Below are 14,905 nucleotides of genomic sequence, written 5' to 3' on the forward strand. Positions count from 1 at the left end.
ATTTTTAGCTTTCATGATCAAAGCAACAATTTTAATATGTATATTTTTTTTGATTTTTAAATGCTTTTTATTATTACTAAATTATGTTCACAATACATCTTATATCTATTTTAATAGCTACTGATCTACTGATCATTTTCTATTTTACAATTTTAAATTAATTTTGTTAGAAATCATAGTATTATATTATTATAATGTTAATATGTACAGCGTAATAGGAAAAAGAGTTCAAAAACCTATTTAAAATTCTTATAAATGCTCATAAGACTATCTAAAGTCGACGATCTAAAGATGTTCTTCAATGTATGATAAACCACCGAATCAAAATCTATTTATTTGTTTCGTACTGGTTTTGATGATTCCAAGCCATAATAATTCATTTGCCCTTAAGTGACTAAAATAAACATTATAAAACCAAATGAAGACTTACATACATACACACATATATTGGAATTATTTTACATTCGAAGTTATTATTATATAGGTATAATATAATATAATATATAAATATATTTTTGTTTCCAGGTGTATAAAGCTGCAAATGATAAACAGTTGGAGCGCATAACATTTTAATTTTAGGAAAACATTTAAATTAATTATACAATATGGCTGCACCATCACCGATCTTATCTTACACATGTGAAATATGCGGACTCGAAGGCTTCTCCGACGAGGAGATGAGAGCTCACACGTTATCGTGCCACGTCGATGGTCAAGCTACTTGTCCTTTCTGCGACCTGACAGACTTATCATCAGACGAAATGCTCATTCACGTCAATCAAGCACATTTAGATTTCCTAACTCCCGAAGCCGAACTAATGGTCTTTATAGATGACCAAAGTCCTACGTGAGTTTTTACTATTTTGTGTACATAAGAGTATTAAAATATATTTATATATCGGTGTGGATTTTAGATATGACGAAGACTCCGATACTATATCTGAATGCCGAGGTTTCAGCAACACCCAGAATACTATTCGCAACGGATGGCACACTCCCACGAGCAACGGGCACGGATCTTCGAACTCAATAAATAAGCACAGTAACTCCAGTAATTATTCCAACGGCTCGAGAAGCTCGAGTCAGACGAGTCTTGCATCTCAACACAACGAAGTAAGTCACAATGGTGTTCGAAGCAAGAAACATACAGGAGCTTCCAACTACAAAGAGCAAACTCATTCGGCAAAGAGCAGCAGGGATTCAGTGAACGGTGCATTAGAAGTGAAATCATCACACAAGAGGAGCGAAAGCAATCTCTCGTTTACATCGAAAGGGAAGAGTAAAAGTAAATCGTCCAGCAGACAAAGTTCTATCGAAAGTGTCACCTCGACCAATCAAAATGGAAGCAAACAAGGTCTATAACATTCACTGTGCTTATTTTATGTAATAAAACTTGCATACATTTTCTAAAATTTTGTCTTGGAATAATTTATAGAGCATAAAAATAACTCTGGCAACAATTCCGGAAGCGACTATGAACTATCCCCAGGAAATAGCAAGGTTTTTAAATTAAAATTTAATCATATTGTCCAAACATCATTAAATTTTATTTGAAATAATGATTATTTTTATAACATTGAAGGCATCGCTAGCTGGAGGTGGTCAAGGGTCCCCATTGAGATCACAATTGGCTTTGAAGTTAAAACCAAACACCCCCAAAAAAGTAAAACCACCTTCTCCGGCTCCATCAGTCATACAAGTATGCATTATTTTTAATATATTAACATAATTTTTTACAGTTCTCGGTTTGATTTCAAACCACCAAATTTGCTATACTATTTCATTGTACTCAAACATATTTTTAACAAATTTTCTGAAAAAAATCTACTACATATTTGGATAGTTTCCAATAAATGCAATCAAAAGCTTAAGTTTATAAACAATATTACTACTTTTATTACAGTGCTTGATGTGTCAATATACATCGGACAGTCCTCAAAGATTGGAGGAGCACATGAATAGGGCCCATTTTGATCTAACTTCTCCGTCACTTGCCAACAATGATAATTCTACAACTGTTACCAATCCAACATTGGCTCTAACGGCACAGAGTTCATTGCATTGTCCACTTTGCGAAAAAGCGTTCACAAATGGCTCCGAACTGGAACTTCATGTTAATATTGAGCACAGAGACATTCTAAGTCCTCAAAAGGTTGTCAATATAATCTGTTTATACTGAATTACATTTGTGTAAATTTGTAAAAAATATTTTTATGTGCAGGATGGAGCAATCGGTGGTGAAAATGCAACATACCTTCAATCAGCTGAGACTATGCTCATAGAATCGAGCCCATCACCTGGTGCTTTAGTATGTCCAGTTTGTTGTCAAACTCTTCCCAATTGCACCACTCAACAAGATATGGTAATTATCTATGATACAGCAGTGAATGTGTAAATAATATAAAATAAAAACAACTTTATGTCATAATGCTACGTATTTGTATGTACTAAAAAAACAATAATTCAAATGATTTTTGACTACAGATAGATAGATGCTTTAGACGGAATTGAAATGTAAACCAGTCAATAATCATGATTCAATTGGCATATTGTTTTCGGCAATAATTGAAAGTCCACTTTTCTGCATTTCAAAAAATATCTCGTAAAACATTAAATATAATGCTTTGCATTTAGAAATATTTAAAATACTGTTGGCCTGTAATATTTTTATTCTGCTTTTCCAAGATTTTGGACATTTCGAATTAAAAAGTGATAACAATTTGTAAATTAAGTCAAACAGAAATAGTGTTTATGGGACTTAAAATTGGACTGCCACAAATATAACGGCTCAGTTATTGAATTTAAATTTAATTCTGCTCCACCTTGTATTAGTGTATTGCCCGTTGACTAGCAACAGTTCAATTTTCATAAGATAATTTAGTGATCTTTCAATTTTTAGTATTGACTTTTTATTTTTAGACCAAACATATAGAAGAACATTTTGAACGGAGTGTTAATGAACCGACCAACACTGTCGTATCTGATCAACAACGAGAAGTGCAAAGACATCGGGAACAGAGAGAATTTGAAATGCTAAGGGTACAGTTTAGCATATTATTAAATTATGTTTTATTATGGTTCACGGCACCTTGATTATATGTACATATCAAATATTTTCATTTCAATAGGCACAGTACGGTATGGATGAACAAGGCAATTATGGACAGCAGGCAGCACGTGGATTGCGAAGAGCTGTATATACTGGTGAACTGTCTGTCAGGGATTATTACGAAAGACGAATTGGGTTACGGCGTGCTGAAAGTGACGGAATTGATGATTCCACAAGTTGCACTAAAGGTTTGTTTATAAATTCATATTATCGAGTGATTATATAATGTGTTTTATAAAAAACAATAGCCTCTTCCAAGAAGTATGAATCTTTTCATTCTTAAAAACAATTCAATCACTGGAAAGTGTCCTGGATAGCAGATTGGATCATTGTAATTTTAAGACACTGTGGCTGGATTGCACCATTAGCAATTTAAAAATGACTCAAAACTTGAAAGCACCCACCAGCCCAAGATAGAGAAAATTCTTGGAGGAGGCCTGAAAGGTCAGGTCACTTAAAATAATAGTCTAATATTCTAATAAGAGTTTGTTTGAAACATTCAAGGAATTCTTCCGAGAATACAAGCATTAAACGCCCAGAATTCATCTATTGTGAAAACGTATCTTTGCTCAGCTGTCGACCACTATGCAAGCACTTACGGAGATCGGGGCTGGGGATGTGGATTCAGGTAAGTTTTTAATCGTTATCAGCTAATGACAACTTGAAAATTAGAAATTGAGCTAAAAAATATTGTATACTTTTCTGGTAGATTTACATTTTTCTTTATTAGTAAAAGTAGTCAAATGGTATGCATATAATGGAAATAAAAATAATGAAATTATGTAGGTTGGAGTGTTTTAGAAAAAATTAACATACATAGTTTTAAATTTAATATTCCGAAATATATGTATAAAGAAAAAGTTTTTAATCAATATGGTTTGCCAGTGATGTGAAACATGAACATTGAATGGAAAAATATGCTTGGAATGTACCTATACAGTAAAAGATTGAAAGAAAAATACATGGGTTAGGTGGTAGGTGTATCAGATATGTATAACTGAGTCAATGAAAAGGTTAAGTTGCAATGGATAAGACATGTAGCCAGATGAATTGATAGCATATGTATAAAGAAAATGCAGAAAAAAAACAATGAAACATTTCAAACGAGTTAAAGAAAATGTGGTAACTTTTGTCTGCTTGTTGGTGAAGGTCTGAAAATAATGATTATGCGTAATTTATTTGAATACTTTCTAGAAATATGCAAATGTTGATTTCATCATTGGTCGAGCATCCAGATTATAGCGAGGTGGTGTACAGAGGAGCGTGGAAAGCTGGTGCCAACGCCGGTCGAGGACCTCCTCCGTCTCCACCGCGTACTGCAGTACCATCTATATCACGTTTGCAACTTATGGTCGAACATGCGTGGAAATTGGGTTTTGATATACAGGTATATAATACATAGCATTCTAGAATTTTCTTCCATTATTTGGAGTCCTACTCATTCGACTCATTCATTGAATATTGAGAGAATCCAAAGACGGTTTCTCAGATATCTTTATGTTACAAAAGACGGTTTCTTAGATATCTTTGTATGGTTATTATCCTTGGCTATATCCTAGTGCATTACTATTGGGGGCGTTAGGCTTCAACTCATTGGAGTATCATCGTGTTGTTTCTGGGAAAGCACTTTAAATTATTAAATGGGTTAGTACCATAGATGTAGAATAACCTAGATATGCCTTTACATACAAATTTCGTTGGAGATCTTGTCGACACTAGCTGGGGGGTGCGGGGGGTTTAACTAGTGGGCAAGTGGTGAAAAAAAGGTCGACGCAGCGGTCGACCTTTTTTTGCAAAATTTTAAAAAAATAAAAAAAAAATATATATATATATATTTTTTTTTATATTTTTTAAATTTTTTAAATTTTTTTTTACTATTAGATTAGTCATGTTTAAGCGGTTTATATTACAAATACCGAGCGAAGCCTTATTTTGAAGATTAATTTGAAACTGAAACATTCACTTATCGAAACGCATCAAGAAACGGAAACGGGAACGGGAACGGGAATTGCATGCGTTATTGTACGATGGAACGATGGAACTTTCAGGATTTATTGTATGCATGTCCGGGAAGCTTACTGTAAAAAAAATCGGCCAAAAACAGGAACGGATACGGGAATGAGTGGCATTGCAACGCAATAATTTCAAATGTTTTTAGGTTAAAATAAACAAATAATTAAATAATTTCAAATATGTTCGTTTTTCTTACAAAAGGGAACGGGAACAACAACGGGAATGGGAACGGGAACGGGAATGGGAACGGGAAAGGGAACGGGAATGGGAACGGGAACGGGAATGGGAACGGGAACGAGAACGGGAATGAGAACGGGAACGGGAATGGGAACGGGAACGAGAACGGGAATGAGAACGGGAACGGGAATTGCATGCATTATTGTGGCATTGCAACGCATGCCGGGTTCAGCTAGTCAATTATAAATATTAATCACGGATATTTTATGTGCCTTTATTTGTGTTATGATTGTGTGACTGGCCACGGTGACGCTAATATGTTAAAAAATAAAAATAACATGAATTAGTATACCTGTCAAAAATGATAAGATAAACAATATCTATAATAATATAAATTTATTTTGTAGGGTGCTGAACAATTAGGTTCAAAATTACACAATACAAGAAAATGGATTGGTGCTTACGAAGTCGTTACAGTGTTATCTTCATTAAGAATTCGGTAATTTTGCATAATTTGCATATGTAATTGTGTAATGAAGGGATTAGGTATGTTGCTGTGCACTGATATATTGTTTTTAATGCTGTAGGTGTCAACTAGTTGACTTTCATAGGCCAACTAGTTCTGATGGTGGACATCCTGCTTTGTTTTCGTGGGTTTTGAAATATTTCCAAGAAAATCCGGATGAATTCAAACCACCGCTTTATCTCCAACATCAAGGTATATTATTATTATGTTGAGATTTTATTTTTAAAGTTTTTGTATATTAAAATGCATTTTACTACGAGAAAAAAAGTTATGTTTATTTCACATCCTTAAAATCAATTAAATAAGATCATGACATTTACCATTTACTTGTGTAAGGCAGGGCAGGTATGTTGACCGTATCCCGGCCTAACGAAACACATGTTGTGTAGTTTGGAAGAGGATTGTTTATTTTTGTTCAATTGTCACAATGGTTATTGTATGTACGAAGAGGTTGAGCTTCGGAGAAGTGAGCTGGTTGAACTCCAGAGGTTCACTCTGGTTTTGGGAGCTGGTGCGTCGCTTTATATACGTTCTGGCTTGAAGCGTGCTTTGCTTTGTCTTCGTTTCCAGGACACGTGTCTTGGGGACACGTGTTGACCTGTTTTCGAGGCACGTGTCTTCGGTACACGTGTGGTTTATAGCTATGGGGTCAGCGCCAGGACGTCGTTCGTTTGAGAATGCGGTCGTGTGCCACGAGTAAATGTCTTTTTAAGACATGTGTTACAGTATCCTGATGACATCACTGTTGGGTTTCGTTCTTTTTACGATCGAGCGATGAACTCTTTCTTCTGGAATGGTCGAAGGGGACGTTGCCCATGAGTTATGCATGTTTGTACAGGATCGATGATGAGATCACTGGTTTTGATTCGTAATAGCACAAGTTGTGCTATATTCCTACACTTGCATTAATTGAAATACTAAAAAAAAAGAGTGAATACTATGTATATACAGGAATGTTATTGAATATTAATTTGTTCATTTTCAGGACATTCACGGACTATCATAGGATGTGAAGTTTTGCATAAAAACTTCGCAGGCAGTGCAGGCAGCAGTGGACTACGACTTTTGGTCTTGGACCCGTCTCATGGAGCTGCGCAGTTGGAAGCCGGAGCACTACGAGCTTTGCGTCGGGCCCCACCAGCTCTACGTGCCAGGCAATATCAATTAGTCGCAATCAGAGGACTCATGGAAGATGATCAAGAGTTTGAGGTATGTAATTAGTGTCTTACCATTGTTGAAATTCGTCAATTATTATTGAGATTATACGTTTCCCTTACAGGCTAGCAAAGTGTTGAAATCTGTCAAAATACCCCAAGATAGATGAAATGATCCGTCGATACGTCCAAGTCATTGCAGATTTATATTTTCAAAATCACCGCAATTATGTATCGTTTCAGCAAATCACACAAATTTATTTTTACGGTGCGCATACTGAAGGATAAACTTTCTCCTGGCAGTTTGCCGTCAGCTCAGTATGTGTCCCTTTGTATAATATAATAAAATGTCGAGTGAGAATTTTTTCAATTGCAAAACTTTTTCTTTTCGTTTATTATTAATTCTCATAATTGTAAGAAAAAAATGTTAGGTATATGTAATTGTTATAATAGCTTTAAATTATCATTGTGTTCAATCACAGGTTTCTCAATCTATTATATGTATTATATATATATTATGTATCTATTGTAATTTTTTTAAATTTTTGTAAAATCGAAGTAATTTTAACCGTTGAAAAACATCTTGTAATTTTAATTATCTCGAACAATCACTTGGACGTTAAATATTTTTATTTCATTTATTATGCACCTATGCTTTACAATCTACATACATACATACATGCATTAAGTTGGGCAACCTTTTTTTATTAACATGTGGTGAATTTGATTGTAGTATTTTAACTTCTCTAATCAATATGAAATATATTTGTATATCTAAAAGAACTAATGAAGGCGGCGCTTACAAACAAGCATCTCAATCTTCATACGCGGTTGAGATTCGCGAAGAGCTACGTCTGGACAGTATTACTACACGGATGTGAGACGTGGACTCTGAAGACCAAGATGATCAGCCGCATCGAAGCTTTTGAGATGTGGGTCTATAGGCGTATGCTGAAGATTCCGTGGACCAAAAAGATATCAAACGAAGCTGTCCTCGGCATGATGGGGAGAGGCAGGGAACTTGTTTCTGTCATCAAGCGAAGAAAGATGGAGTACCTCGGACACATGCTACGGGGTCCAAAATACGAATTTCTCCGTTTGATAACCAAGGGGAAAATAAAAGGAAAGAAATGGATTGGCAGGAAAAAGTTATCTTGGCTTCGAAACATGCGCATGTGGACCGATATGAGCGCCGAAGAGCTGTTCCGAGCCGCTGAAGACCGATGCGGATATCTTCAAATAATCGACGAGGTGGTCGTCAACGTCCGGATGCGGACAAGGTATTAACAAGAAGAAGAAGAAAATAACTAATTATGAGTTTTCAATAATAAAGCTCTACAGAAGACATTCCAACATTATTATAACTGAGTGTACAAAATGATGATGATGAAAACCATGCTTAAAATTTACCAGATATTTATTACATCAGCGGTAAAATGATTCATTATCAAAATGTTGAAAGTCTATTTGGCCTTATTTTCACAAAAAACTCCCTTTAAGTATCCATTACAAATGTAAAAAAACAAATTTCAGTGAAATGCCCCCAGAGTAATGTACATACATACACGTTTTTCAAAACTTCACGGTTAGTGCTATAATTGGAGTATAGATTTATAATCTATTAAAGTAATATTTATACTTGCTTCCCATTGACGGTCCATTTTTAAATAAATAATACTTCTTATGATCATTGCATCCAATTAATTGATCCCCTGCTCAAATATTTCAACCCATAGAATGGCGTGTCATGTAACTTACTCATTTAAAAATAAAAACAGTAATTTGTATTACAAAAAAGTGACAAATTTCACCTTTCATCCACCACATTAAAAAATTTGGTTGCCCAACTCTGATATTATAATTTTTACTTTAAATTATAAAAAGACGTACATATATATATTCAATAATTTATATTGTAACATTATACATTTTTTTAATGTGTTATTATATTATATTTAGTGACCTGATAACATTTCATATCATTAATCTCTCACACGAACACTCCACACATATATTTCGCACGAAAATCAATACGTTTTGAGTTATATTGACAATACTAAATTTAAAATCATAAAAACCCTATTAAATTGTTCGAATGGCTGCTAATTATTAATATTAATGTAGTAGTTAACATTAAAAAAAATTAGTAAAATATTTATATACACATAATTACATACATACATATATATATATATATTTACTACATTATATCATTGATTGATGATTTTCATTACATATAACTGATAAATGTTACCAATCAAAAGTAAAGATATTTTCAAATGTGAAGCCGTTTAACTACATATGTCGTCTATTTACATATTTAAAGCACAATCAATTCTACACAATTTGAAAACAACTACATACCGATGCGGTGCAAACGATCGACAAGCGCCAGACAGACTGAACCACAGATTAACGACACGTGTACCTTATGCGTGCGCACTGCTCGCACTTACACTAAGCGAAATCTACCCGAAGTCCCGACATACCTACCCTGTTACTTTAGTTCCGAATTTTGCCTTATTAAACCCGCCAGAAAGATCCAACTCAATTTTAATAATTGCATCTGTGCACATCGAAAGGTTACTCTTCATCTGATGTGCAATCTATCATTCGTGAAGTCGAGAATTGCGATTAAAGCAGCCATCCAGTTAATCTGTGGTTCAGTCTGTCTGGCGCTTGTCGATCGTTTGCACCAAACCCCTACATACGTATGTGCGTATATTGAATCAGTTTTGAAATTGTATTTTTCATTGGACCAAATCAACATAAATAACGAATCAATGAATAAAAAATGCACAAAAATCAAATGATATTTACATTTATTTTATTTGCGTGATTCTCTTCGCATATAAAAACGTATTTATTTCTCTCTCAATTAGTGAATTATAATGTACGTATTTATGTAAATGAAGATCATCTTGTGAAAGCCTTTGGATATTAAAACATATTTAGTCGTAAAACTCATGTTATTATGATAGCTAGTTTTAGTGACTGATTATGATAATTTTATAAAAGTGATAGTAGAAAATACCATATATAGGTTGTGGAAATTAAATTTCTATACACTCGTCAGATGTGACATTAAACTCTGTAATATAAACATAGCCAGCAAGCATACCTAATTGCATATATATATATTATTATTATACCAACGAAATCCATTTGATCAATTGGCTGAGTTTATGTAGATGTTGCCGGTTTATACATACATATACATATGTATGTATGCTTCTAGACAAAAAAAATATACATACATAATTACTTTCTTTGTGAAATTCTAGATTTAATTAGCTATCCTTAATTATATTAAAAAAATACATATATTTACTAGAACAAAATGGAAAAGAATAACAAAAAATATAATTTATTTACAATCATTGTTATTAATTCTCGTAAACCTTTTTAAAAGCACGCTAGTACAATTTTGAATAATAATTAGCTGTAAGTTTTGTTTATTTCACCAGAACTCTAGCTAGACACTGCCTTTGAATTAATTACTACCAATGTTTTAAATATGTATTATACCTATATATGTATATAATACAATTTTGGTGTTTTTCAAAGTTTTTTTCGCACAATGTGATCGTACGTACATACATATTTTATTTTTTTATAATATATTATAATTTTACATTTACAGTGCAAATAAAGTAAAAACAGTATGTTTTCAGTCATTAAAATTTAATTATACATAAGTTCCTATTACTTAATGTTTATTTTATTATTCAGGTTTTTTAATACAACTTCTAAACATTCATAAAGTCTGAATTATGCATACATAGTTTGAATATGCATAATGTATTGTACATATACCGGATTCTATGCTTTAAATATTGACTGTTTTACCATTTCATATATGCTATTATTTTAGCACTTAACCCAGATTTTTTTAAAAATGTCACTTGTACCAGTCTGGTTTCAGCCCGTCATATATACTTTATTTTTATAATTATTTAGAATTTATATGATGATTATCACAAATAGATATACATATGTATCATTTGATTGTGTTATTTGTATGCTTTTTAGTTGTTGAAAAATTTATTGTAGATTTTTTTCTTTCCTTTTAACTCATTTTTATGTAATTACATTCAATATTTTTGTGTTTTTGTCAAAGTATATATTTATTAAGTTTTAACAAGATAATCCATATGAATAGTTTACAATTAACATTGTATTTTTATTTATATTTATTATAAATCATTATTAAGGTAAAATAGTCAATATCTCCGTAAGTAAATTATATAATATAGTTTTTTCATATATAAAAAAGTATTTAAACATTAATAAAAATGCCAAAAAAATTCGAATTTAATAGACAAGAATACAATAGTACTTTAGAGTAGAGGAGGTCTTTTCTATTAAATTCGGTTGGATTTTCACATTCACAAGATTCAAATTTTGAGAAACGCCAAAGTATGTAGATCTCTTATCCTTAGACTCCTTAGACTTTCTGTTTCGTTTCAAATTCCATGATTCCAAACGATCCCAAATAGTCGACCCATCTAGATTTATCGTGAGCTTTAATTTGATTTCAATCAATGGCTGTGATTATTGTTTCCATTAAATCAAAAACCAAATTAGTAAAAAAATGCTCGCTTCTCCTACGACATAATAAAACCATTAATGCTAATTATTACTGTTATTAAATCCGATCATTTTCATATCAGTTTGTTGTCAGTCAGTGAGCGGAAAATGTTTATTATACGTTGTACCTAATTTTTTAATTATTATATTAAATATTATATAATATGTACCATCAGCATATCATTTTGTGTTCGTTTGCTGTTAATATGAATATATACTTGTTTATCGTTGTGATGAATTTTAATGATTTTTATTATTACTATTATCTGAATGTGTTCTTAAATTATTATAAAAATATAATCTCTATGGAGCGTTGCCATGTGAAGTCTCATACATAGATGTAGAATAACCTAGATATGCCATTACATACAAATTTCGTTGGAGATCTTGTCGCCACTAACTGAAGGGTGCGGGGGGTTTAACTAGCGGGGAAGTGGTGAAAAAAAAGGAAGGAACGCAGCGGTCGGCAGTGGTCAGCAGCCAGTTTATGTACATATATACATGCACTGAAGTTTTACTCTATTTATAACTTTATTTTATTGGATACTCCGCGTGACAGTAAACCAAACTAATAAAGCCATATTAAGAAAAAAATATTAAGCTATACACACTATATTAAGCTACAAATGTATGTTACTATAATAAAACCATTATTAACTATTACAATATTTAAAAATAAGTAACTTCCACAAGGATCAATTTTAAAGTTGACACTTTAATATTTAGTTCATTGTTTGTAGTTTTAAACTTAATGTCGATTTCTGAATTTCCTTCAGTGCCAACAAGATATACGCGTGCATTTAGTGACACCCAGGTTGTCGACCGCTGTTCCATCAGTACATACATCGCGCCGTCAATCGTCAAATGTCAATCGACCTTCCTACTTAGAAGCTAACTAGCTACTGAGAGAGAGTGTGCATGATCTGTACTTTTTTTGTGTGTGCACGGTCCAACAGGGTGATCGGCTTAGAGCGTCAGGGCGTATCTATGGTATTCTATATCTATGGTCTCATAGCATTATACGGCAACTAACTGTTAAATTCCCAATAAAATATTTTAATTAAAATAATATATTACGATCGATATGTTCCTATATATAACGTTACTTTCAATGTATGCATTTTATTTGGGTTTTTTCTCAACTGAATATGATTTAAATTAAAAAAAAAGAGATGTATATTGAATTATTTGGTGCTTGTTGCCTGTGATGATGAGTGCAAGTGAAATAAGGTGCCTGAATAATATATATACAATGATATATAGAACGAAGTTTAAAAAAAAAAGCTACAATGTTTCCACGTTCTTCTTGATTATATTGGATCATATACAAATTGAATATGAGATTTATATGTTGCAGATCATCTTTATCAAATTTTAATTGAAAAATGTATTCTATATAATATTCACAAAGTTATAGTATAAAATTTAATAAGAAATGTCCACAAAGTATGCACTTTATTTTGAAAATACAGTATAGTTTGTTTTGTACTTTTGTTTTTTCAAGTGGAATGAAACAGATCGAGAAAAATCAATCTTTCAGAAAAATTTTATCTCGAGAATATAAGATGAAATTATTATTATAAAAAAAACATATATATGTATATATACTATATTGTACACTTCATCATCGAAAAGTTCACCGAAATGTATTTATTTCGCACATTAATTAACAATCCAATGTAAAAAGAAGCATATGTCTGTGCCATTTCATGCATGCTTATAGTTCGTCGTAAGTCATATGTATATTTAATGTTAACTATTATAGAATCAAAATCGTATATGATTCGAGACTGGTGAAGCATTTTATAAACTTTTGATTATATGTATGTATATAATACAATGATTTTAACTTAGTAATAGTTATAAGAGTCAGTTTTATTAAGAATTCTCCAACTTTATATTATATATATGTATGAATCTTAATGGCAAGTAACGACATTCTGACATTGAAATTAAGTTTGAAATATTTTATCACTTCAGAATAAATATCTACGATAACACTATAATGTATACTTAAATATAACCTAAAAAAAACCATCAACTTTTTTTATATTTTATTAAATACAATACTTTCAATATTTTAGTAGATACAACTTTAAGTTTCTATTCCTAAATATCAAATCAAAAGTGCATTTGTTGTTTTTATGGTGTTTAATCTATCGTGTATCATTTTAAACCCAAAATATTACATCTATGTACATACATTGTATGTCCATCAACGGATTCAAAAGATCTTCTTCTTTCTAATATATAAATATGAATGTATATTTGTTTGTCTGTTATGCAAATATATAGTTTTCAATTTATATATTTCATCGTACTTAGATCCTAGACTTAAAAAATCTCAAAAACATTCACTTACCCGAGCAACGTCGGACAATCCGGCTAGTGTTTTTTTTAAATAGCAATTTTTCTTGGGCGATGCCGGGTATGTATGATATGCTTTTTACTGAGACTAATCAAATGAATAATATGCTTCTCCTCCCCTGAGTTTTACACGATTTTGAATCCAATGAATAGAACTTATTTTCATATATTATTGCAAAAATTGGAATTGATGCTTGAAGCTTTTATATAGATATTGAACTGATATTAACGTTTCCATCCTGCACACTTTTTGAATCTACAAATTCTTACTTGAATCATTTATTTTTGCTACTGAATTTATTCGAAACGATGGGAAATAATACTCGACCTATCAATCAAAATCGCATTGTTCTATTAAAATTTTCTGCAAAGCTTCGTTTTTTCGTGCGATCAAATAACTCTACAGTAGACGACTCGTGTGCGTGTTTTATGTGACATAAATACATAATAAAATAGCATTTGTACACGTATTTATTATTTATTTTTATGTTCTAAATCGAATGGTATATCAGTAACAAGACATAGCTGTATCAAACTAATAAAGCTCATTATAACCACATTGAAAAAAGTCAATTTCATATCGCATTCCTAAACATAAACTACATACATGTATACTTTTCTATTTCAATATTACTTTCCCGTTACTCTTTAGTTAAATTTAAAATTGTTGTGTCAATTAAAAGGTCACTTATTTAAATGTTTAAATTAAAGATAAAAAACTGGATACAGTTCTAAATGTTCATTTTAATTTAAATCGACTGATTGTTTCTCACTATTGTTAAATTATTTGTTATAATATATTGTAATATAATTACTATAATTGTTCATTTGTGAAATTGCTATGTATTTTCTTTTGTGTTCTCTTTTGAATTAAGGTCACCATTTGGCACATTCATTGTTAAATTTAAAATGTGAAATAAAAGTACTTGTTTTTTTATTGATCAGTGTGTTTTGATTTGTTTAAAACCT

At 31.7% G+C, this 14,905-nt stretch overlaps 1 protein-coding gene across 1 annotated transcript; it reads left to right on the top strand.

Annotated features, from left to right (window-relative positions):
* Window positions 1-605: 605 nt before the first annotated feature.
* Window positions 606-7,230, top strand: LOC143915899 (uncharacterized). The gene is made up of 15 exons (XM_077436719.1): window positions 606-847; window positions 915-1,354; window positions 1,436-1,500; window positions 1,583-1,663; window positions 1,904-2,017; window positions 2,051-2,152; window positions 2,222-2,362; window positions 2,920-3,039; window positions 3,129-3,297; window positions 3,614-3,737; window positions 4,304-4,496; window positions 5,707-5,798; window positions 5,887-6,017; window positions 6,811-7,034; window positions 7,105-7,230. The coding sequence occupies exons 1-15, from the start codon at window positions 606-608 to the stop codon at window positions 7,147-7,149; spliced, it is 2,283 nt and encodes a 760-aa protein (XP_077292845.1). The 3' UTR covers window positions 7,150-7,230.
* The last annotated feature ends 7,675 nt before the right edge of the window (window positions 7,231-14,905 follow it).

This window comes from Arctopsyche grandis, chromosome 8, assembly GCF_051622035.1.
Source record: "Arctopsyche grandis isolate Sample6627 chromosome 8, ASM5162203v2, whole genome shotgun sequence".
In the NCBI taxonomy this organism is placed as follows: domain Eukaryota; kingdom Metazoa; phylum Arthropoda; class Insecta; order Trichoptera; family Hydropsychidae; genus Arctopsyche; species Arctopsyche grandis.

What these genes read in the sequence shown, in the direction of transcription:
- LOC143915899 (XM_077436719.1), top strand. Translation starts at nt 606, where the DNA reads ATGGCTGCACCATCACCGATCTTATCTTACACATGTGAAATATGCGGA. An exon ending in TCAAAATGGAAGCAAACAAG is followed by an intron (nt 1,355 to 1,435) that starts GTCTATAACATT and finishes AATAATTTATAG; the next exon opens with AGCATAAAAATAACTCTGGC. An exon ending in ACATTCTAAGTCCTCAAAAG is followed by an intron (nt 2,153 to 2,221) that starts GTTGTCAATATA and finishes TTTTATGTGCAG; the next exon opens with GATGGAGCAATCGGTGGTGA.